The 25397-nt window shown below is 47.9% G+C and overlaps 1 protein-coding gene across 1 annotated transcript; it reads right to left on the bottom strand.

Moving 5' to 3' along the window:
* Positions 1–754: 754 nt before the first annotated feature.
* KCTD15 (potassium channel tetramerization domain containing 15) lies at positions 755–24058 on the bottom strand. Its single transcript, XM_036753080.1, has 5 exons — positions 24039–24058; positions 17998–18173; positions 9237–9381; positions 7888–8193; positions 755–4583 (listed from the first exon to the last, which is right to left on the bottom strand). Exons 1-5 carry the CDS (start codon positions 24045–24047, stop codon positions 4425–4427), a joined length of 795 nt encoding a protein of 264 aa, XP_036608975.1. The 5' UTR covers positions 24048–24058; the 3' UTR covers positions 755–4424.
* Positions 24059–25397: the final 1339 nt, after the last annotated feature.

Raw genomic sequence — 25397 nt, forward strand, 5'->3', positions numbered from 1 at the left:
TCTCTGTGGTCTCTAGACTGTGAGAGCAATCAGTGGTACCTAGTCTGAGGCTGGAGTCTCCTTATCGAGGCTGTACTCAAGACAGAAAATCACAAGAGCCAACCTCAGGGATTTCATCTTCTACTTGGAGCAGGAAAGAAAAACAAGCCACTCTCTTCAGCTCTATCGAGTCTTGCTTAAATAAAGCCAATCATTTCCCTGGCTTCCTCAGAGGGAAGCTCAGCTGAACACTTAAAATTTGTCATTTTCATGTGCCTTCTCCTTCCGTTTTCTCAGATGTCGGGGTTTGGTTTATGTAAAAATTAAGATGCAATAAATCCTCCCAGCCAGAAACCCAAGTAAAAAATAAAACACATTAAAGGAATGTGCCAAAGGTCTCTGAGTGCTGAAGCCTGTCTATGCCTAGAGCACCTCCCTACCCCTCTGGGGCTGGGGCTCATGACACTTCTGCCAATGGAGGCCTTCCCCTAAGGCTGAGCCCCATCTTACTTGATTAACCATCGCCACACCTGCTTGGTTTCAGATCCATTTTAATTGCAGCTTTATACTATTCTGTGTGGACTCTGCACAAACTGGGCACATCTAGGCCAGCGGCTGGGCCCTCAACATGAGTCCTAAACATTTGTGGTTTGTTCCTTCAAGTCCAAGGGGAACTACCTTGATTACCTCCCCGCCCCCCATTGTTCTCTGTATCTACACAACTTTTTACATATTCCCAACAGGTGGTTAGTAACAGGAATCAAGAGGGGGATGGTGTTTTTGGTATAAAATATCTTTTATTTATTGTGAGGAGTACAGGCTACTGATTTTAAAAGAACTGTTGAAGGATGGATGTTAAAATTGTGTGCATCGACTTTTAAAGTCACGGTCACACCAGGTGGCAGCGTTCCTGTGTGAGCAGGACAACCGTCCCCTTTCAGGGATGCTGTCCGAGTGGTGGGAGGATCCCTTTACTCAATCATCTTTTACATTTTTTACCATGTTTTGAGAACACCTCATTTGGGAGGCAAAGTTTTTTGAGGGAACAATCGTAAAAGCACAAACAGAACTTTGTCTAATAGTTTTAAAACAAGAATAATCATTTTTTGAGGTTTATGAAAAGCAGGAAAAAAATTGATGTTTGCTATTTAGCCAAAAGATTATTCACAAGGTATTCAGACCAGTAAGTGTAAAAATGTTTTAAATGTATTGATAATTTGTACATATCGTTTACAAAGACTTTGTTTATTAGAATTGTTATTTTGACAATTTCTGTACATTATTCAGAAGTTCCCCAATTTGTGTGAAGACATACTTCCTTGTTTGTATTTATTTTATAAAGAAATATAACTGTTTACTAAAGTAACACATTCAGTGATGTACAGTTACTTGTCCTCAATTATGATTTTGTATCACATTTTGTTTTTTTACTCACTGGTCAGAAACATATTTTTGCATCAAAATATTAAGACAATAACCACAACGAAGTAACAACCCTGAAATCCTTAGTGGTTGAAGTTCTGTTGTGCTTAAGTCTTTCTCTAGGCCAGATATGGTCTCACAAAACCACCAACAAAGTTGGGTGCCAGAAAAGTCAAGGAAGACATACAGTGCCGCCTTCTCTGCAGCTCTCCATCCAATAAGCATGGCCTAATGTTCTCCATTCCCTCCTTCTCCTGTCAGACACTGGAGCTAAGAGATGAGAGATAGGGAAACCACAGTTTTGTTGTTAAGCAAAAAGAAAATCCAAATAATTTTGTGAAGAAAGTTAGATTTTTCTGAAGAATTTCAATTACGTGGCCTCTTCAGAATAGCACTCCTGTCTACATTGTCCTTTCCTGGAGGTGCTGGCTTTTTTTGTGTTAACAGGCAGGGAGCAAGGCTCCTAATTCAGTCTGTGTTGCTATCACTGAGCACAGCTATTATAAACATGGAAATTTGCTCTGGTGGGTGTGGCTGTTAGAACAGGAAAGGGATGGGGGGGGGGTGGTTGAAGAAAAATGGAGACTGAAAATTTTAAAAAAACCCTCTTAAAAATAAAAAAAAAAAAATACAAAAGCATTCAAAAATCAGTGACCAGAACTGCTAGCTAAATGACCATATCCTAGTTTAAACATTTTTCCTTGGAAAAAAATGTACTTCTCCTAACGGAGTAATTGCTTCCCTACCTCTTCCTCCGTGTTAGGGCTGCTTGCAGCTAATGTTGGGGCGATGCGGGCCAAACCATACACATGGTATGTGTGCACTGACTAGCCTGACTGGGCCCATGAGGCTTTATTCTGTACCTTCACACACAGCTCTAAGCATCTGCTCTGTAGGGCCATAAAAATACTGTCAACACCAATAGAAAGAAGTAGAGGAAAAACAAAATACAAATATTTTAAACTTAGCTTAAAAAACAAAACACCCTGAAAAAGTTTTCTGCCTGTTGTTTTCAGCCTGGGTTTCCATTTGCTTTTCCCAAATGAGGTACTGATGAGATGTATTTAACCTTTACAGCTTCCCGGAGTTTCCTTTTAGGACCAAGACTAGAATTCAGCACCTTGGTTACCACAAGATAGGAGGGGCATGACTGGAATGAAGGGACTAGACTGAAGTGTACCAAAACACTCAGGCCTAGGAGATAACACCAAGAACACAATTCCCACCCTCCCACCCCAGCGGTTGGATGAAGCCAATTATTTCTCTGGTTGAACCAAATAAATCTCATGAAATTCAAACCAAACTTATCTCTGGGACAGAACATGGGAGACAAGGGTTAATCCTTGGGACTGCATTTCAGTCCATTAGAGAAATGTTTATGGCATGAAGTACTGTGTAAGGAATACACGACAATATACATTAGGATCTTTACAATATTAAATGCATAATATACAACTCTACAGGTATCTTACAGAGGAAGGTGAGTGGTGTGCCATCTGTTCAGATATGGCAGGACGGGGTAGCTTTTTTCCATCAGTGAGTATATAAAGTGTCACACTATATAAAATCAAAGAAGGAATAGCTTCGCTTTACAGCCCCCAAGTCACCAGACAAGCCTGGCTCAGTACCTGTTTGCACAAGGGAGGGAACAGGCCCCCAATGGGCTTGTTTGTTTCCGTTCTGGGTCTATGTTTCTGTTGAATTCATCTGGACTGAAGGGCCCCAGATCACCAGGAGAGCTCGGTCTCTCTCCTTAATGACCACATTTGTCTAAGAACAGTTTAATTAAAATTCAGTGTCTACAACAGGATTCTATAAATTAACGTGGGAGAAACTAAATTGTGATTAGCGCACGAATTAGTGACTGAGGCCCCCAATCACACCACACAGCAATGAGCAGGATTTCACAGAACGCTATTTATAGGCTGGCACCTGCAAACACAGTGCTGTCTCCTGAGTTACAGAAGCGGCTGCTGCTTAAGTCAGAAGAGATGATAACTGTTTTCATTAAAGAAACATTGTAGGGGCCAAATGAAAGGGGTGGGGAGAGACCTTCCCTAAAGAGACAGACACACAGCAGAAGGGCAATATGCCGTTAGTATTTCAAAAATACTTTTAAATTAAGAGAAAGAAGAAACAAAGATGTGTCCTGTCCTGCAGTGCAAGTACATAAAGGGTGGCTCTTTTTCCTAAAGCTCAAGATGGAGCATGTGCTGACCCCCCCCCCACCCCCTACAGGGGCACCAGGACCTGAGATGCCCACACATACAACAAGAATAGTAGGGAGATAGGGCTGGCATCTTCCTTGGTCTGCTTTGCTAATACGGAAGCTTCCATACTTTGGCCTTGGTTTTTGGGGTCCTATCCTGGGGTTGGGGCTGCTCCCAAGGTGGATCTTACTTTTGAAAATAGGCCACAATTAGTCACACTGACAGTTTCCTTTTTAAAAAGTATTGAGCACCAGATAAATATGCATCGGTCCTTGTCTGTTTCTCCAACCTCGGCAGAGAAGCCACTTTCATTTTAAATATTGTAGAAAAATAAGCCATTTACTAGCATGAACAATCACAGACGTCAGACACACGCATGGAGATGTGGAGCACGTCTGGCGAGACGTGATGCCTCAGATGAGGCAAAATCCAGCACAGTGTCACACTGGCCTCAGCCCCTCCCAGGGCTTTCGGCACCAGGTCAGGAGGGGGCTGGGTATTCTGGAAGGCTGTCACCTGGGCTCCTTCCACATAGGTCCTGTCACCAAAGCCCAATCAAACACCCCTCAAGCACTGGTTAAGTGCTGGTTAGGTCCAATGCCACTGCCACTGGGAATAAATTGCATTCAATTGCATTCCCGCAAAGCCTCCTGTTCATCTGCCAGGCATGCTCCGGGGCCTTACAATGAGGACTGACTGGGTGATCACCCCTAACTGGCCAAGGAGCTCCACACCCAAGTTGCTAACACTGTTTTCTGACCCTCTTGGTGCCTCCCATGGGGATGGCTCAGCACCAAGATGGCAATGGCAGGCCTAGTCCAGGGGCTCCTGCTTTATCCGGATTGTAGTTGGAGCCTGCTGAAGCCGTCTGTCCTGCCGACACAGCATATATTCACTGAACTGGGAGGAATCCACCCCTCCCCCGCAGCTTGCGGCCACGCTAAAGCCTTTCTGAAACAGTCTCTCGAGGACCTGTGAAGTCAGAAACAACACAAGAATCAGCACTGGCCCCCACAACCCAAGACCCAGAACCCACCACTGAGAGCTGGCACTCCAGCCCGGAAAGAAACTCCTGGCTCTGGAGATACCCAAGAATGAAAGTTCTATGGTCAGAATTTAATACCTCATTTCAAATGACTACACTATGTGGAAACACAAGTTAATCAAACACACAAATTCTGCATTGGGCATTTCAAAACTTCTGGAGAGTGGCCCTGAATGACAAGTAAGCTAATGTCCCTCTGGTGGGTTTTTCAGCATGTAGCCTATTGGGATCAGGACCTTGTCTTGCCTGTGAGCACACCTGGGCCCCAAGGAACTAACGTGGCATGTGGTTAGACTGGGGTCCCTGCGTACCTGGGATGGCAGTATGCTCTTACGCTTGTCAGAGTTAGTGATTTCGCAGGCCTGTGGGCCCAACAGGAAGGAGCTCTGGCTTCTTCCAAGGGGGTCGAAGTCTGTATTTCTAGTGTCTCCCCATGAGGAGGGCTTCACTCCTTGAGCTTTTGACTCAGAAATTCTAGTGGGCAGCAAAGCTCCCACCTAAGGCTGGCCTTCTCACCCAGAACCCTTCTCCCCAAACCCTGCCTAAAACTAGTCAGACACACAAATTCCAGACAGCTCTCCCTGAGTCTGAACAGCTCACGAGCTGAGAGGGGAGGTCTGACGACCCTGCCAAATAATTAAGGCTCATATAAACGATAGAGATGCTGCCCAGGGCTGCAATCTGCACTCAGCTGTGAGCTCCTGGAGCCGCAGCCGGCAGGGCCTGGAGGCAGGAGGAGTCCAGCTGGTGCCTGGGGCCGGGGGGGAGAGATGTCCATGTGTCCAGACACTCAACTTTTCCCATGAGAGGCTTGGGAGAATCCAGGGCACCTCACCGCAGGCAGTGACAGACGCTGGGACCAGGAGGGAGTTAAGATGGACAAGCAGAAGGAATGGTCATATCCCCTTTGTAGTGGACAAAAACTCTACTCTCTTCCCCCTTCTTCCCTAGCCTATTTCACTCTCCAGAAATGCCCCAGGCCTGGGCTCAGGAAAAGGACTGCTAACCAGGCACCAATTCAGCACCTTATCATCTTGTGACCTTAAAAAGCCCTGACTTGTCCTATGAGATCCCGACTTGGTCAACATGACAGGAAGAAGAGAGGGAGCCACGGGATGCACATGGCATTGTATGGCAGACAGAGCCATGCAGAGACCTAGACCCTGGGGTATTCTGCCATAGACAGGATACATATGGCCCCTCAAGTGAGATTTTACACACACACACATACACACCCTCTAAGCTACTGGCTCCACACAGAGTTGACAGACCTCCTTTCCTGAGGCCTCTCTGGCCCCTAGGAATGAGTGAGGGGCTGAAGGCATTAGAAGGCATCTCAATTCCTACTAAGAAAATCTCCAAAACATCCTCCTCCCATGCCCCATCAACGTCTCCATAGGGATAGGGACTGGAACTATGGTTTCATGGATCCAAAGAATTTCTAGATAAGTAATTACCTCTACCAATACAAGTCAGCACATTCCCTGAAATGTATAGTCAGAGAGCCTCCCAGGGCATCAAAAGGTTAAGCGACTTGCCCAGGGCCACACACGGACCAATATGTGACCAAGGTAAGATCTGAACCCAGATCTTCCTGGCTCCATATAAATGAAAAAAAGATCTGGATGAAGTGACCTCAGAGAAACTGGTTTTACACACATATATGTATATCTATGTACAGGGTGTCCCTAAAGTCTGGACACATAGGCAAAAATGCCTATTTTCAAGAAATGAAATGAATGAAAATTTCAACCAATTTTATTTAATTGGAATATTAACAAATAACATCTTCAATATGATTTCCATCATTTGTGATGCAAAGGTTGCTGCACGTTGCAAGATTCATGTGAACTCGATCCAATAACTCCACATTGCTGTCAATTTTAGCACATTCACTCTTGATGCGTTTGATCAAGTGTGCTGCATCTGTGATTTTCATTGGGTACACCTTCTTCTTTAGCATACCGCAGAAAAAGAAGTCAAGGGGGCTAAGGTCTGTTAATATTCCAAATATTTCAAAATATGCATTTTTTTGCCTATGTGTCCAGACTTTAGGGACACCCTGTATATACGTGTTAGATGTAGGGATGCATCAGATATGTCTAAGAAATTCATCTCTGTAAGATATCCACATGTGTCCATAGATATGACTAGCCTGTAGTGTCCATGACTGGTTACAAGTGCAACGTTATGGCAAAACCAAAGAAGACAGGCTTTAGCTGACTTGTACTTGCTGAGAAGCACTGACCCACGTGGCCTGAACCACAGGAAATCAGATGCCAGGACTTCCCTTGGCAGATCCTGAGCTGAGAAATTTCAACCTTGAGAAAATCTGGTGTCTGATACCCTGGGGGCAGTCTGGGGTTGTGAACCCTCCCCAAGTTCATCCTTCTTTGATTCTCCTCCCCCAGTTCCCTGGAAGTCCCCTGTCTTGGACCTTATGCCCCTCCAACTTGGCCCTTCCCAATTGGAAAACTTTCACCTGCTTGTTCAGGCCAAGCCCATAGGAGAGCTCTGGACATGATCACACTCTGTGGTCTTCAGCATCTCCAGGGTAGACCCATATCCCACATCCATGTCTAGCCTCTGTCCTGCCCTCTTCCTGGTGCCTATTTAATTTTGAACCTAACATCAGGCTCCAAGTGTCAAATGAAGCACACATTTGGTTGAAAATACTTTGGGCCATTTTTATAGAACATCCTTTTGCCCAAAAAAAAAAAGTGCAGAGATCAATTTTTTTTAAGTCCATTCCGCAGGCACCATCACTTAATTATGAGGGAGACATAAATTATGCATCGACACATTGTTGCCTTCTCTGGAAATGGCACAGAGGCTTCTGGGGTTTGGGCAACTCAGTCTCTATCTCGGTCGGCCTCTGTCATCTGCCTCTGTCTCCTGCTTTTCTTTCTCTGTCTTTTACCAGGTTTATATGGGAATGAACAAAACCCCAAGGCATATTATTCAGAAACCCTGACCCTATTTCCCGGCAAGACTGGCGTGGGGGGAAAGGGGAGGGAGAAGGATGGGAAGGAGCCTTTCTGGTCAGTTTATATCAAGATGGCCTAGGGGAAGGAAATGCATAGTTACTAGGGCCAGATAGGGGCAGAAGAAACTAGCTATGATGCCCAGGAGGCTGAGAGTGTGGTCACCAGCAGAGCATGTGGCCAGTGACAGGATAAGTGGTATTAGTGGGTGTGTGGTCAGCACAAGAAGCGTGCCCTGGGCCCTCACCTGCACCGAGTTCAGCCGGCAATAGCCATTCAGCGGGAAACGGATGACGTGTGTGGGGTCCTGGTTCCACCCAGCGTTGACAGAGTTGCACATGACATCGCCGGTCTCCGGGAAGACTTCCTCGATAAGTGCTTTCTCCCCACTGAGGGCAATGCGCTCGCCGAGGTCGGGCGTCACACGAACCACAAGGCATTCACAGGCTTGGCCACGGCGCCGCTGCTCCTGCTCCTGCTTCCAGCGGTCTAGCTCCCTTACCATGGGCTGCAGTTGGTAGTAACGTGCCTCTTCATACAGGAGGCTGAAGTCCTGTGGACCAGTGAGGGAGGAGGGAGGAGGTGCCAGGGAGCAGAAGGATTCAAATTGTCATGTTCTAATCTCTACTTCAACCCTAGGATCGCTGAGGGGCTTCTGGGATACCTCCCTCCCCAGAGGCAGACAGAAGGATGCCCAAACCCTACTTTACAGATAGAGAAACTGAGGCCCAGAGACTAAAAGTTATTTGCCCACATCAGGTCAGCAAGAGACCTAGTCTAGACCCTGTGTTCTGACCCATGGAAGACTGATGGGAGGGAGGGACATTATCCCTGTGCTTGCTTGGGACCCAGCTCCTTGACGACGAGCCTGCTCTGTGCTAGGCCTTTATTTGGGATGGGAAGAGCAGTGGATGAAGTGGCCTCTTGGGGGTTCTTTCAGTCTTGGTGCTCTTAATTTGCACCTGAAAGTTAGGCCCCAGACTTTGGGCAATGTCCTCAGGACCTGGATACTGGGGGGCTGGGGATGTTATACTTCTATAGAACAGAGATCAGTCAGAGCCTCAAGACTATTCACACCCTCCCAAAGTCCCCTGACTACACACGTTGTCCTAGAAGCCCCTGACTGTTCACACTTGCGATAGGCCCCTGATCACACAGAAGCCTTCAGCTAAGTGGGTCCTTTTATTCATGGGCCCCACAGCAATCTCTTCTTTGGTAGGCAAGAGCTTTACATAATTTAAAGACAGTTTATTTTGGATTGTGATCCTTCCTCCCAAATAACCTGGGACTTCACGCCTAGGACAAGCCCGAGGCCACTGCCACTCCCAGGGCCACCTAATTGTGAGGACACCCTGATAAACAAATAAGCTACAAATATGAGAAAATAGAATTAGTTTAGAAAAACCAATTTAGCCTTTGGCTTCATCGTTTAACTTTTTGTGGTATCCATGACAACCAGTGGTCCATTTATTAAATCACAGCATCCCTGTATCGTCCTGTGTCAGTAGGGAACATGATGGAGTTGCCTGTGCACAAGTCAGCAGCCAGCCTTCACCCAGGCATGCAGTAACCCCAGCCAACACCCACCCACCTCACCTTGAAGTCATCTGGCAGCAGGAGTTTGGACGTCCGAAGGAAGCTAAGGACATATCTGAATATCTCCCCATCCCGATCAATGAAATAATGTTGCTTCAGACTGTCTAGTACGATGGGCTCTGTGCCATTGAATAGACGACTTATCCTGAGATAGAGAAAGGAAAGAAAGCTGGTTGGAAAGGAAGAGAGCAGAGTGCAGGAGTTGGACCTCATGACTTGAGCCACGAAACTGGTAGGTCTGAAGATATTGAAGATTAAGACTTTGAAGGGACCTTAGAAGTCCTCTAGCCCAACCCCCTTCATTGTACAGGGAGGGAAACTGAGGCCTAGAAGGGACACTTGCTCAAGTAAGTGACAAGAGTTGGGTTTTCAACCCAGGTTCTCCAATTCCAAATCCAGTGTTCTTCCCACCATGCAACATGGCTTCCCAAGGTCTTGGGCGATTCTACTTTGGAGGAGGACATGAAAGGATACGGGAATGGGAGCAGCTCTATCTGTACACACCTGGAGATGGATAACACTGCTCCCCCTACCTCTCAACAGACACACTCAATCAGACTCATAATGTAGACACAGAGGAGGCTGAAGGATGTGATGGTGACAGAAAGGTTGGCATGAGGGAGGGTGAAGTGCAGCGTACCTGAGGATGCTCAGAACACAGATGCCAAAACAGAGAAATCGGAGATTACCTACCACACTAATGGGTTAATTGTTCTCCTTAGGGAGAAATGTCTCTGGCTTCAACTGGAAGGAGTCAGTATAGCTACAAGGAAGAATTTCTTCTGCTAGGTTCTATTTGTGTAGAGGGTCAGTGACCAGAACCATACACAGGGTCTAAGAATAGAGGAGCATTTACTGTTCCAAAGAGACTTCCAAGGACCACCCCCCCCACCCCCGCCAATAAACCCAGAGCCCACAACGATGCTTTGGGGAATTCTTTGACAGCTCTTACACCACTATCTGAGCCTCTAATTCTTTGGAGAAAATAGAGAAGACTTAAGAGATATCAGATTTTAGGTAAATCCATTTTTAATAAAGTGAAAATTAAAGTTGTAGGTCATCATTTGATACCAGCATGGTGTGAAGCCAAAGCCTTTTTCCCCCACCCATAGCCCTAGAATGAAGCTGGCCACACTTTCTGGGTGAAATACTAAAGCTGAATTTAGTGAAAAATAATTTTCTAAAACATCTACCAGTAAATCTTAGGAAATAGCCATTTCAGGGTAGGGTAATACTTGGCTCTTACACGGGGTAATTTAACAAAAATGACTAACTTGGGATTGAGAAGCCCCCAGTTAGATACAAGCTATGAGTGCCAGGTCTGTGACCTGCATTTTTCCTTGTATCTTCCCCTGCTCCATGTCGTGGACAGACAGACATTGCAGTCCATGGCTCCCTCCCCACTTCTTTAGCCAAGCTAGGACCTAGTAGTACCCTGTATGTCTATAGAAGCTGCCTTCACTTCTCCCCCAAGCCTAGCATTTGGCGAAGTAGGTTTACCAGCTTATCCTGGGGGAGAGGAAAGCCCTTCCAGTCCTAAGGACAGACTGATGGACTGTATGGATGACAGGCACTTCTGCTGTCATGGAGATGGCCTGTAAGGGCTGGTTAAGCTGAACATGAGAATGCAGACTCACTGAAGAGCAGAAAACTAAAGACTCATCTACTAAATGCATGTCCCCCAACAGGCTTTAGCCCGCTTGTAAGGAGGCCCAGCTCCCCCATGCAACGGGAAACATCCAGGTAACCAAAGGAAGTCTTTCTCATGCTCTATTTGCTCCTCTTGAATTATGTCCACGCATACACAGACATATTCTGTGGCCACTACCCCTTTACTCTGTGCATGTTCTTCCTGGGAGCTAATGCCTGATACAGGCAGAACAGGAGAATGAGGGATCTGGGCTCAGTCTTTTGCAGCGAAAGAGCTACATGGACTCAGTGTGTCTGTAGCAGAGGAGATATTAATGTAGTGGGCTCAGTTCTGACAACAGTGAAGGAGCGACCTTTGTTCAGTCCCCCTGTCTAGTGAAGGAAAGATCTTAGTTCAGTTTGCTCTACAGTGTTTGATTTAATTAACCCCATTTTCTGGGGAAATTACCAAGGCCTGGATAAGACCCAAGGCTGCAGGGCCTGGGCTCCCAAGGCTGGGGCAGCTGGGCCACACCTTGAGCTTGCAAATACGATCATACTTCTAAAAGAATCTTTTGATGGATGTTTCTCATCCATAGAATCTTAGGACAGTCAGGAGAAGCCAGTGAAACTATATAATTCAGACAGTGGAACCAAAGATCTAGAGCTAAAAGAGGCCTCAGAAGCCAACTGGTCCAACCCCTTCATTTTATGGATGAAGAAACTGAGGCCAGGAGGACAAGTGACTTCCCCATGGTCACTCTAATAATAATCATTAGAGACAGGATTTGAACTTGGCTCCTCCGAAGTTTTACTTCAATTCCTCTTTTCTTTACATGAGGGAAAAATGAAATCCTGAGAGAGGAAGTAACTAGCCCATGGTAACATGTAAATTAGTGGCAGATCTGGGACTTGAGACCAGTGTCCTGACTCCTAGTTTCTACCATAAGGCTCCATCTCTGCTTAGGTATAGAGCATCAGTCCCTCATCAGAATTAAGGCTCATCTGGGGGACTATTTGAGGACTGATAAGCTTGGTGCCATCTTCTGGGTATTTCTGAATCAAAGCCCTAATCCTGTCAAGCCCTGCCTCATGCTAACTATGGATGGGGATGAAGGCCTCCCAAGTACTGTGCTTACCAGGAATATGCACACCAGGTTCTGGGTGTGGCCTATCATCCCCTAAACAAGAAGACCAAGGTTGGAGTGTGTAATGCCCCATCTGGAGAAAATGGCTCAACCCTAAAGAGCCTACCACTCATTCATGGGTGTGTGCACTGATGGGGAAGGGGGCAATGATGGTAAGAAGATAGCACCCTGGAGTAGTGATGCCAAAGTCATGGATTTTCCATCTCTAAATAGCACCCAAGCTGAGCCTTAACCTCAGCAACAGACTGACCCCAACATAGGCCACTAGCTCTGCTCCCATGCAGAACAATGAGCCTTGTCCACCAGACTGAGCCTTGACCATTGGTGCCAATCTAGACCCTGTCCCTGGCTACAGAATGACCCTTCACAACAGTGATTAGGCTTGGAAGGGCCTTTCAAGGCCATCTAGTCCAACTTCCTCCCTAACCACTGCCACAGACTTGACTTCCAGCCAGCTTTCTTTGAACAGGGGAGTGTGGATGGCTCAGTGCAGCCCTTAGGTAATGTCCTCACCCTGAGGATGTTCTAGAGAGACATTGGGAATGTTACAGGGAGATCGGGGACACTAGGGAGGACAGAAAGGATCTCACAGAGAAGCAGTAAGGACCTTATGCAGGAACAATGGGATTGTTATTGAGGATAACGGAGAAACTGGGAAGAACAGTGAGGATGCCACGGAGAAGACAGTGAGGATAACTATGCTGGGATGGCATGGAAGCTACAGGTGGACAACAAGTGGATTACAGGGGGCCAGAGCACAACATAGAGCATGAGGCAGGGCTCTGCCTTTGTTTCCTCATTGGCTATTCCTGGGATCTCTGGGGATCTACATTTGTCCTCCAGGATGTAAAAGGCAGATGATCCACAGCCAACCTGCACTCAAACTATTGTCCCCATGAGTGCTACTGTGCACTAAAGAAAGAGGACCCAGAGCCTTCCCTATAGGCCTGTGGGGGCCCCTCCTGATCTTCTTCAAAGCTGGCCAGATACTACTGATGGCCCCCATGAATCCCTTCTCCCTCAGTGGGTTTCACTGTTTTTTATTCCCCAATTCTCCAATCATCATTGCTTTCTCTGTCTCCATCTCACTGAATCCCCTTGGAAATCATTATTTAAAACACACACACACACACACACACACACACACACACACACACAAGGCATCGATTTTTTTTAAAGAATTGGTACAAAAAGAATAAAAAATTAATAATTTAGTAAGAATCAGGTTGAAGGAGATCTGAGACTCTAAAGAGAGTCTCAGGGAAGCCAATGTTTCTATAAAGACTCAGCTAAACCTTGTTCTGAGTCCACGGCTACAAGAGCACACAGACTAATTATGTGACAAGGGCACACAGCCATGGCATGATACACAGATTGGCCATACCACAGGAGTTGACAGCCCTCGTGTAGCACATAGACCAGTCTGCAGCCATGACAGCAATTTGGAAAGAATGCTGAATTTGGAGTCAGAGAAACTGAGTTCAAACCCCAGCTTTCCCACTTAGTACTCATGTGACAAGCTGCAAGTCACCTCCTCTCTTGAAGTCTCCATTTCTTCAGCTGTAAAGTGAGAGGGCTGGTCTGGCATCTCTAGCTTCCTTTCTAGCCCCAAATCTATGCTCCGAATAAGCCAAGATTCATCAATAAGCCATAAGGCCAGGTGAGGGTTTAAATTCTATTCATAAAATAGAAGCCATAGGGGAAGGGACTGGTGGTTATCTGATCACCTTCTCAAAAGTGACCTGTTTAATGTGGGCTGGACTTTTCCTCAGTGGGCAGACTCTTGCCCCATATCTCCTAACAACTGCCCCTTTCCTTTTACAAATTAGAAAAGAGAATCCAAAGGCGAACCTTAAGCCATATTCCTAGCATCCTCAGTGACACTAAGGAGCAGAAATTCCCTCTCCCCACCTTTGTGTAGGCTGACACCCCCCTCCCCATGCCATCCTATCTCATCGACACTGTTTAGCACACTTAACTTCTTTAAAGCTCAGTGCCCGTACCACTTCCTACACGAAGCCTCTCCTAATCGCCTCCCTTTGACTGCTAGTACCCTTCTTCTAAAAATTATTTTGTATTTACTTGTGTGTGGACATACTGTTTCCCCTTCCAAATGAATATGATAAACTCCTGGATGGTAAGAACTGTTCTGTTTTTGTCTTTGTACCCCTAGTGCCAAGCAAGGGGGCACTTAGTATATGTTGGGCGAATGAATGAAGTCCAGACTACTGGCTTCTTCACTGTGCCAGTGACACTAACAAGTAGGTGGACAGATAGGCCAGAAGCCATGCAGGTCAGCAGACAGACAGACAGGATGGCAGACAGACAGACAGGCAGGAAGGACTACAGACAGAAAGGACGGCAGACAGACAGGCAGGATGGTAGACAGACAGACGGAAAGAACAGCATACAGGATGACAGACAGACAGACAAGTAGGCAGGCAGGCAGGCAGGCAGGCAGAGAGACTGACAGGCAGGCAGGCAGGACAGCAGACAGACAGACAGACAGACAGACAGACAGACAGGCAGGCAGGCAGGCAGGCAGGACAGCAGATGGGCAGGTAGGTAGCTAGGCAGGCAGGAGGCACTCAGGGCATTTGGCTGAGCCCTCAGGCTATGAGGCTCACGGAGGGGATGTCATACAAACGTGATCAGTGTGCCTTACGGCAGTGACATCGCACCAGTGGGCAGGCAGCATTCATGGAGGACACATCAATTTGTAGCCACAGCTGCCCACATAAAAAGAAGCAGTTAAGAGGAAAAACACAATTTGCTATTCTAAGATTCCCCCACATGAAGGGAATGTGTGCACATGGGACAAATGCATGGAGGCAACCTAGAGAGATACTGTACTTGCACAAACACGCAGATTCCTACTACACTGACCAGGAGCTGTGTGGAGGCACGTGTGGCTCCCTGTTATGTAAACCCAGAGATATGGACATGGGTACACCTACATATGTGGCTCCCTATTAAAGATCTGTGTGCATTCATGTGCCCTCGTGCATATGTGTGGATTCACATTCTGTGTGCCCACAGCTGAAACAGCATGTACCCTCTGCTACAGTCTCCTTGCCCATGTGGGACCAACCACAAACCAAAACTCGTTAGTTACCGAGCTGGCTCAGATTACAGAACACGCTGCAAGAAAGGATTCTTAATAAAACCCAGCAGATAAACAAGGACAATGAGACATCAGACCTTCAGGTACCAAAGGCTGAAGCCTTTTGAACAACAGCAATAACCCCCGCCACCAAAGGCTACAAGCTTCTGCCATGCACATGACCACAGGGCACAGAGAGGGAAGATGAGAAGAATGTAATTCTGGGTTTCAAGTCGAGGGTCACTGAGAGAGGGCATTCATCTGGCCTCATCTCTTTGAATTTAGGCTCAGAGCTTTCAGCCCTCTTTCTTGCAATCCACTCCACTCTCCCTCTGTAGCCCTCCATCAGCACAGAACTTGAAACTCTTCCCATTTCCCCTGACTACTCAGTTGTGATTACATCACAAATGCAGTTTTGCTATTCTCAGGGAAGCTATTCCACAGAGCGTTGTGGGCAAAGGTTTTATTAATTTAACTCAAAAACGTCGTCAACTGATTAAGGGTTGATCTATCTAAAACAACTCAGGAAAGCTGCAGACGGCAAAATTGAAATTAAATACCCAGGCTCTGTCTCTCTTCATAGACACATCTCACTACGTGTGTTGCCCTCACATGTTGCTTTACACAGATCTATATCACCCCCTCCATCATCTGTTGACATGGGCCACACAAGAGGACTATCACCCCACAGTTCAACTATAAATGATTACCTATCTATACTAAGAGCTCCTCCACATAGAGCCAGAAACACCCACTTTAGTCTAAGTGAGAGGCAGAACTGTTCCAAAGCCCTTCTGATCACCAACAAATGAGTCAACCCCCTGGGTTTCATCTCCAGCCGACTTATACTTTGATGGGTTATACCATGGAAGTTTCTATTAAACTATTAAAAAAATGCCTGTTCCTGGAAGTGTCAGCAGGGATTTCCTTAAAGCTGTGGGAACAGATGTGAGGCTCGTCACACAGCCGCTATAGTGCCAATGCATGCCCTCTCATCTTCCCTGTAAATGTCCGTCCTCATCTGCTATAAATTCTCCTCCACTGGGAGGAGATACTTTTGTGCAATCAGACCTTCAGAGCATCTTAACATACAAGTTTCCGGAGCAAGTCACTTGGCATTTGGGGCATAAGTGAACAAACAAATATCCCAGGTTAAATTTCTCCTTCCTCAAATTAAGTGACTCAGGCCAATTTAAATGAATGTGACTCTCCTCCTACGGTCATTTCCCTTTGGTGCCCAGACTTGGGAAGGCTCTCAGTGATGCCCTGTCTGGGCACCAGAGTCAGTTCCATGCTCATATAAAGCAAAAGGATTCTTACTGACCCTCTGTGATGCCAGATGGGGCTGTGGAAAGAGTGCTGAACTTACATACTACTTGTATGGCCTACCCTCTCTGGGCTTGTTTCTTCATCTGTAAAATGAGGGGGCTTCTAAGGTACTTTTCCAATTCTAGATTGGTGATCCTATGACTCTGACCCCCAAAGCCACAGGCCTGATCTTCAACTTCAGGGAATGAGCCTCCCTCCTGCTGCCGTAGATAAGAAGGAAATCTCAGCCCATTGTGTGGTGGCCATACTTCACTGGCACAGGAACCCAGGAAACATTTAATGGGCAAGTTTTGGACAAGAAAAGAAAAATTCAACTTTACCAACTCCCAAAAGTATGGGCCTAAGAAGAGGGATGGGCCAGAAATAGAAACTGTGCCTAAAAGGGTCCAGTTAGGTCTTCTTCAGAGAGGATGGGAATGATGATAAAAGCCAGCATTGATAAGGTGTTTTACAAATATCATCTCATTTGGTCCTCACAATAACTTTGGGAGGTAGGTGCTATTATTATCCCCATTTTACAGAAGAGGAAACTCAAGCAGTCAAAGGTAGGGTTACCTGCCCTGGGTCAGACAAGTGTCTGAGACCATGTTTGAACACAGGTCTTCTGACTCCAGGTCTAGCACTCTATTGCACCACCTAGCTGCCTCTATAGATAATCCACAATAATTTATTAAAAATGGTTAAGGGTTTCGATTGAAGGTATGTGAAATGACAATAGAGAAAGTGACTTACCGGAGCATTCCCAAATGGTCCCATCAAAGACAGACCCAAGCAGCTGAACCCAAGGGATAGTTCTGACATTTCCTCATATGTCATCATGGCTTCCCCGTTAGCTAGCCCTGCTCTCTGGGATGATACCAGAGACTGCACCAGGGCCTCAGCGACCCACCTCGTTTCCCTGCTGAGACACCATGAAGTATCTGCTTTTGACTCTTCCATCACAATCATTTCTAGCAAGTGAAAGTTTGCCAAAAGCAAGAAACTTGGCTGAAGTTCCCCAAAGGGTTAAAATCTGCAGCTCCGTAATTAGCATATGTGACAAAAAAGCATACACAATGGTCAGTAAAGTTCAAGGCTACTCAGTGGGTGCTGGAAGCACAAGCTGCTCAGAGGAAGTGTGTGGCTGGCCACCCAGGGCCAGAGAGAACAACAATGCAACTGAACAGACACAGCTATGATCAATGGAGACTTCCCCCAAAGGATGCGGCCACAATGGCAGGTACCACAGGACCAATCCATTTAGATGCAGAGCTGCTTTCCGAAAACAAAACTTAGCTCCCAAAGAACTATCTTTCCTCATTCCAACAACAACCTGAGAGTCTGTGCCACCATGTGCTTGAAACACTGTCTCCTACAACAACACAGTAATGAGAGGAAAAAATGGCCTGTCTGAGCTAGTAGGACACAGCTGTCCCAAGAGGATGTCCTTAAGCACAGGCAGACTCAATATATTGAAGAACTCATCACCAGGCACATGGTGATAGAGAAAGATCTCGCTTCACTTGATGCCAGCCAGGTATATGGCAAAAGAAAGCAGCAAGGTCTTCCTTACCTCGAGTCCGGATACTTGGTGAGGGTAGCCAGACTGCTGGTGTACATATGTCCCCCTACGTCGATATGCACGGGAGCGTTGGACTTGGTGAGCTGAGCTGGGAGCGGGATTCCCTGAGCTGCCAGGGGAGAGACTGGGGACCGTGTGAGAGAGAGTCGGGACATGCTTCTTCTCTCCTATGAACGCAAACAAAACAACAGAACAGTTTTTCTTTAGTGCAGCTGCGGATTTCCTTTATTTCTGGTGTGATCACAGATCTAATCAGATCACTTTTGCATCTGCCTGATCACATATTCAGCTGACAAATTATTGCCACCACTGTAATTAAGTGTATTTGCATCATTTTCTTCAAAGTACCAGAGGGTAAGAGAAAGATGCTTATTAGCAATAAGAAATCAAGAAAAAAAAATTTTTCAAGGTGTCAGCCTCCAGGGGCATAAAACAAACTGCAAAATCCTAATTAAAGGTCGCGGGCTTATGTGTTAGATGTGAAATATCCCCTGACAAACGAATCACCAATTTGTGAATTGGGATTCAGGGGTTTTTGCAAGTTTGTCTCAGTAACGAGACACCTCTAAATTAGTGACTTCCTCAGCACCTAAGGCAGTGAGTTTATATATGTAGTAAATTTCACATCAAACTAGGAGCATTTTTGTTTTAAAAATATATAATAGGCATGCCAGATCAATACCTATCATTTGGGTTTCACCACTGAATGAAAGGAAAGAAAGCGTAGACTCCTAGGCAGGAGGGAATCTTGTGCTTCCGCTGAGACAAGAGCTAGAAAGGACCAGGCTTCTTCCTGCTCTCACCACCTTTATCAGAACTGACATTGGAAATGAGAAATCATCATACCCAATCTCACTGAGTATCTATCTTTCCATACACTTCCAAGAATATCTGTGGCAAATTCCAACAAAATAGAAAGGTAATTGACTTGTCTGCAACCATAAAATGGAGCTCTGTCTTTAAAAAGTCAACTTCAATTTTGTGGAAATCCAGACACTTGGATTCCTTACTATTGGGAGGTGTTTCCTCCCACCCATCGCAGTCCAGCATTGCTTCTTCTCCCATTCCCCCTGCTTCTCCTCCCCAGGTATCAGAAGTGAAGGGAGTCGATACTCTCCTTCACCAGATTCCTACAAATATTTGCTTCCCCATTGCAGATACCACTTACACAACATGCCATAGGATCTGTCACAGAGAACATATGAGCCAAGGTACTCCTCTGCTTTGCACAATATCTGATCCATTACAGGCAACATACATGTATATGTTTTAGAGTTTCATGTCTATCACGTCTGTTACCAACTGTAAGGCAACATATGCTCAGCATTATCGTTATAAAACATTTCAGAGTCTAATCTAATTTTCCTGGTATTTTGTTTTGCAGTCATGCTCCCAACCATGGGCTCTCTTACATCAGCAAAGGGTTTTACAGACCACAGCACACGGTGAATATCTACTTCTACCAACTGGCTTTCCCACCTCTCGGTGAAGCCCAAGCTGTCACCTGGAATCTGGCTGTCCATCTCACTGGGACAGACTTTCCTCAGCATGCCACCCACCCAAACCTCTTAACCATCCCACCAGGAGACAAGACCCGGTGCAGAAGAAAAGCTTCACAGGGGCCCTTTAATGAGGTGCAACAGCAGCTGAGAAAACGTGACTTTTGTCCACGGAAAAGCTCCCCCCTTTCCCAATGACAGCACAGTCTTCTCCCTTCATATAGAAGGGGAGATCAGAACAGCCTCCAGCACTTAGTCATCAGCAACACCAAATCTAAATCCATTGTCTTAGACTTCAGCTCACTGGCCTCTCCCACAGGGGCACCCTAAGGCAGAAGGGACAAAGCTTGCCTCTTTCTTTCTCTCTCTCTCTCTCTCTCTCTCTCTCTCTCTCTCTCTCTCTCTCTCTCGCAAGGTCACAGTCATGAGGTGGAGGACATTTATAAACAGGTCCCATTAAATACAGAAGTACTAGCTTAAAGCATAGACATGGCAAAGGGCACGATGAAAACAACAGCTGCCTGGGAAGGCATCCCTGCAAGTGTGCCTGGCCTTTCTTTTCTGTGTCCCATATCCTCACCACTGCTAGCCCCATTTTGAGTAGGGGGTCTATGTGGCTGTGAGGGGATGCTGTTTATTATTAGTAATAACACTGTGGGCACACACTGTATTCACACACATATATACACATCACACATCTGTTCTAGATTTAGTAAAAGTAAAACCCTGCTTGCCTTCTGATGTACCTATCAGGGTCAGTTATACATGGGCTTTTAAAAAAAAATTTGTTCTGGAAGGATTGGACAAATAACATTCAAGGAACCCACGAGGACTAACTTCCTTGCTAGCAGTTTGACATCTAAAAGTGATAATCCTGATATTCTACAACCAGTTTTAAAATATAGAATGGGGGTCCATTTGCAGGTAGCTGGGCATATTCAAGGAATGCCTCTCTGCCATGATTTGACTTCACATTTGTGCCAGAAGATCTCTCAGCTCTGGAGGTTATGGCATTCAGGAACTGGGCACACAGCACAGAGATTTAATTTATGAGACTCACTAGAGAGTCTTATCCCCAGCTCTGGCTATACATATAGACCACCAGGTCTCCAGGAAGGGAAAAACTAAGAAACTAAAACAACTCCCATTGGGGGTGGAGCATTCTGGATTAACCTAGGCCAGGGCTTTTAAATTACAGGGGAAAGTACTGTATAAAGAAAGCTTTTATTTTATATTGCAATTTAAGTCATTACTATAGTTCCATAAAATTATTTGTGTCAACTAAGTAGCTCCCAAACTTTGCTGGCATTCAGCAAACATGAGCTAACATTTAATTAAAATTTAAATACGACGGGCCTCACATCACAAAACTTCTTTAAACCCAGTTTCCACTCACCCGGTTACAGCTTACACAATTCCCTGGTTGCTGCTAACCAGGACCTTTATGCATAACCCAGAAATTAACAGAGCTCCCTATTGCATGAGACCTCCAAGTATCTAAGAGCCGACATTAATTCGAAAGATTGAAAGTAGGTGCCCAAAAGACAAATAAAAGCTGACTTCGAAACAGCCACTGCCCACAGGCCTGCTTTCATTCCAGCAGCAACACCATCCCAACCCAGAGGATGAGGTAGCAAGTCTCAACAGAAACAGACCCTGCCCACAGCAGGCAAACTCTGTAGGGCCTAATTTCCATTGCCTCTGCCTTTTCCTTTTCCCAACCTCAAGCAAACACCTGATCACGGTACACCTGGCCACTACACACCTGATCACTGCGTGCCCCACTATTGGGCATGCAATGATGGCTGTGTGCAGTCACTCTTTATAACAATCATTATACACCTGGTCACCACACAACCATCACTATACAACTGACTTACACCATCATCCCCCACCCCATCATTCCAATCCACCATCACTGTACATTCCAGTCACTCCACATGCCACTACTGTACATCCCAAACACCACCATCATTGCACACCAAGATCTTCTGCCCCCAGCTCCTCTTCTTGCCTTTCCAAGCCGGCTGCCTAAGTACTGCTTGTAAAAGCGATTTGCCCATGCAAAGGGAAATAATCAGAATGCCACGCTCATTTACACACAAAATGAGTTTGTGTCCCATTGTGTTCACAGTTGTTCAGCTCTCTAGGGGTGATTAAACTCGCTGTGCGGCTCCAGCTTGAGATGATTTCACTGAATCGTTTCTCCGTGAAGTTGCTTCTTTGCGAAGCTGTTATTTTAACCATAAAAGGTAAACAGAAGGCAGTTGTAAGAGCGCCATTGAGCTCGCTGGCTGGCTTGCTCACTCAGAGCCCAGGGCTAGGCGCCTTGGGCGGGAATGCTGAAAGACTGCAGAATTTTCCAGGGTGTGGGCTCCTGCTCCAGGCTTGCAGCAACCCGGCTCCTTTAATGCATACTCCTCAGATACTGCTCAGATCCCACTCACAGCAAGGCTTTCAAAGTCTCAGAACTTTGGGGAGATGCAGGTTTCACCTGGGCTCACGGCCCAGGGCTATGGGAACCACTCCCAGCTGCTGTTGGGGCAACAAGGAGACATAGCCAGCCTGGGGCCCAAACCAGAGCAGGCCAGGCAGAGCGAGAGGCTCAAGGCTCAGCAGGGAGAGCAAAAAAGAAAGGAGGGAGAGATAGAAAGGCCCACGGCCCAGTCAGGGAAAGAGATAGAAGCCCAGGTCCAGGCCCAAGCAAGGGTTAAAGGTGTCAAAAGAAGAAACTAGAAAGGTGGGGGTAGGGCACTGGAAGAGTGGAGTGGAAGGGGAAGGAAGAGACAAAGTTAAATCAAGGAGCAGACACTTAGAGAGGCTGCAGATGGGAAACTCTCCTAATTAAGGATGTAAAAGCGCTTTGTTCCCAAAGTTTATTGTTGCCAGGATAAAAAAATTAATTGAAACTAATGCTGTTATTCACTCGTGCAGTTTAATTCCTTCATGCGCATTTAAGACATAAAGAAAACTGCAGGTTTCAGGATCCGCCTCCCCAGCCCTAGAGGGTGGGTGGGGGAAGGGTACCTCTGGCTGGGCAGCCTCCGCCAGTGTGCATGCATGTACTTGCCTATGTATACATATGCCAGTACACATGTCTGTGTACACATCTGTGCACGTGTGCATGTGCTAGTGCATGGATATGCATCTGTGCCTACTTGTGTCTGTAGGTGTATACAAGTGTACCTGTACCTGTATCAGTGACCCTGTGTCTAAGTTGTGTAACTGCCCCTGAGCCTGGGGTGCGGGTGCTTGTGGCACAAGCATAGGGCTCAGTCTGTGTCCTTGTCCTTGGTAGGGTCAGACCTCTGCTCTCCAGTTTTCCAGTCCCTCGTCCCTAAATCCTAAGGAGAGATGAATGACTCTGTCCCCAGGGGCTCTCCTCCCGACTTCTCCCGCTGTCCCATTTCGGCCACGAGGCTGGGGGTGTGGGGCTGGATCTGTCCCGACACAGGGACAGACTTTACTTTTAATCCCTCCCGCATCAGTTTGGGGGCCAAACGCATGCCAAGTGTGTCCGCTCGGAGCTGGGCCCTGCGTGTGGTCACTCCAGACTGCCGGCTTGCATCGGCCCCAACTGCCGGGAACTTTTTTGAGGGGGAGGGGGAAGTGCAGTAGGTTACATATCAAACTCCTGAGTGCCTCCAGGAGACTTCAACCACCTAGGCGCCCCTGAGTGCAGCCCCACGTGGGTACGTCCTTTCTGGCTCCACTAAAGGCCAATCCTCACCCCCCCACCCCCAACGCCCCACTGGCTACGGTCAATCCAATTGTGCCGTGGGTCCCAAGAGGCAGGATTAATGTGCTCCAGGTCCCGCATAGCGTTTGGGCTGGGGTAGGAACCCAAGTGGGCTCCCAGGGGCTCGGCCGCGCTCAATGCCTCCTCCTCAGAGGCACCCCCACCCTCTTTGTGCGGCCGCAGGACCCACACCACCGGCGGGTGCCCCATGTAGGACTCCGGCGCGCTCAAGCCCCTTGCGAAGGGGGAGCACAAGCATTAGCCTCCAAGTGGCAGTCGCCATGTCCCCGCCCCCTGGGGAGGACCCCAGACCCTTGGATCCCCTTGCCTTTGCCTTGTCTCCCGCTGGTCGGGACAAAAGCGGCGGATCGCGCGCCCCTACCCTCCCCAAGCCCAGGGCCGTCTCAGCGCCTGGCGCCCCCTGCCCTTTCCGGGATCCACTCACCGCAGGGAGTCCTTTCCTTGGCTCGGCGGCCCCTGGCCTTCCTCGGCCCCACAGCGCGCAGCAACCCCACGCTTGCCGGCCTCACTCAGAGCCTCCCGCCCTCCCCTGGGCGCGGCCAGGAAAGGGGCCACGGATCGGGCGGGGGGCGACCAAGTGTCCGGCCCTGCCGGCCAGGGTTGGAGAGGGGGCTCGGGATCCGTAGCTGGGGCCTCGGCGCCTTTAACGCCCCCCCACCCCCGCCTGTCCCTTAGTCTCCGAAGCGACTTTGTCCGAGTTGGGGAAGACACTCTCCGAAAAGAGGGCGCGCAATCCCCAGCTCCGCGCGGAACCTCCGCGCCCTGATCCTTACCTTGGACATGGGAGACGCGGCGGCAGCGGCGGCGGCGCGGTCACGGGCCCCCGGGCCCTGGCCCCCGCCCGCCTCCTCCCGCCCGCGGCTCGGGGTCTCGTGTGTCCGGGCCGCTTGGGCGCGCTTCTTTTCTCTGGTTTTTGGCTCCTCGGGTCGGTTCGGTCTCGTCCTGTAGTTACTTTCTCCCGAGTCCCCCCCACCCTCCCCCCACCCCTCCCTCCCTCCCCCGGCCCCTCTCTGCGCTGTCCCTCGCCGAGCCAGGCAGGGCTCTGCCCCCCCTCCCCTTCCTCCCCCTCCCCTTCCTCTTCTTCCTCTCCCTCCTCCTCCTCTTCTTCCCCGGCCTCCTCCTCCTCCTCGCCTGCCTCCTCCCCCTCCTCCTTCTCTTCCTCTTCCCTCCCCCTCAGTCTCTCCCCCTTGCTCCCCAGCTTCTTTCCCCTCGCTCCCCGTCTCCCTCTCCGTCTCTCTGTCTGATTGCTATTAAAGAAGGGGGAAAAACCCTCAAAACAAAACCCTTTAAAATCGAAACCCGCCGAGACTGTGCTCTGAAGAGAAAGGGCAGTAATCCGTCTCTAAATACAGGAGTGAAACACACACACACACACACACACACACACACTCACACACAGGCGACTTCTAGCTCCGGGCTTGGCAGGCGCCTTCGGGGCAGAGGATTAGAGCTACAATTAGCTCAGCCCTGCGCCCGCCCCGGCTAATTTCTCGATAAAAATGTGATATTTTCCCTTTTTTACCGGGAAAACCAGAGGAGCCTCACCTCTTTCGCTCTCTTTAAACATAAACCCAACTGGAGACCCTCCCTCTTTCCCTCTTCTCCTCCCTCTCCCTAGTGCCCGCGAGAAATCCCCCCTACTGATGACAGGATGCTCTCTGTTCCTGTCCCTGTCTTTCTTTCCTTGCCCCTTTCCTGCTCTTAACCCCTGTCTGTTCCTGCTTCTTTCGCAGTCTCGTTTTCTATCTCAGTCCTCAGCCCTATCTCTGGCCCTGGACCTGGCTCTGTTTCTGCCTTCCTTCTCTTCCCGCCACCCCCACCCCCGCCCAAGCTCAGCCAGACCGGGCTATAACGGTTTGAAATGTGCAGGGCCTCTGGCCTCCGCGTCCAGTCCTCCAGGAATCTCCCAGGGAGAGGAAGGGGCCGCCGAAGGGACTGGGCAGGGGCGGGGGGCGAAGCTGATTTTAATCACTGTCATTTCGTCTGATGTCATATTTCCCCCGGCGTTCTCAGCTGGGCATAAATTTTCGGCTCCCGAATAAGTAACACAGGGCACGTTTCTCACATTTCTCTACTCCTCGGCTATAAGGAGGGAGCCGCCGCCGCCGTCGCCGCCACGGGGGTGACGGGGG

This window comes from Trichosurus vulpecula, chromosome 3 (assembly GCF_011100635.1).
Source record: "Trichosurus vulpecula isolate mTriVul1 chromosome 3, mTriVul1.pri, whole genome shotgun sequence".
In the NCBI taxonomy this organism is placed as follows: Eukaryota; Metazoa; Chordata; class Mammalia; order Diprotodontia; family Phalangeridae; genus Trichosurus; species Trichosurus vulpecula.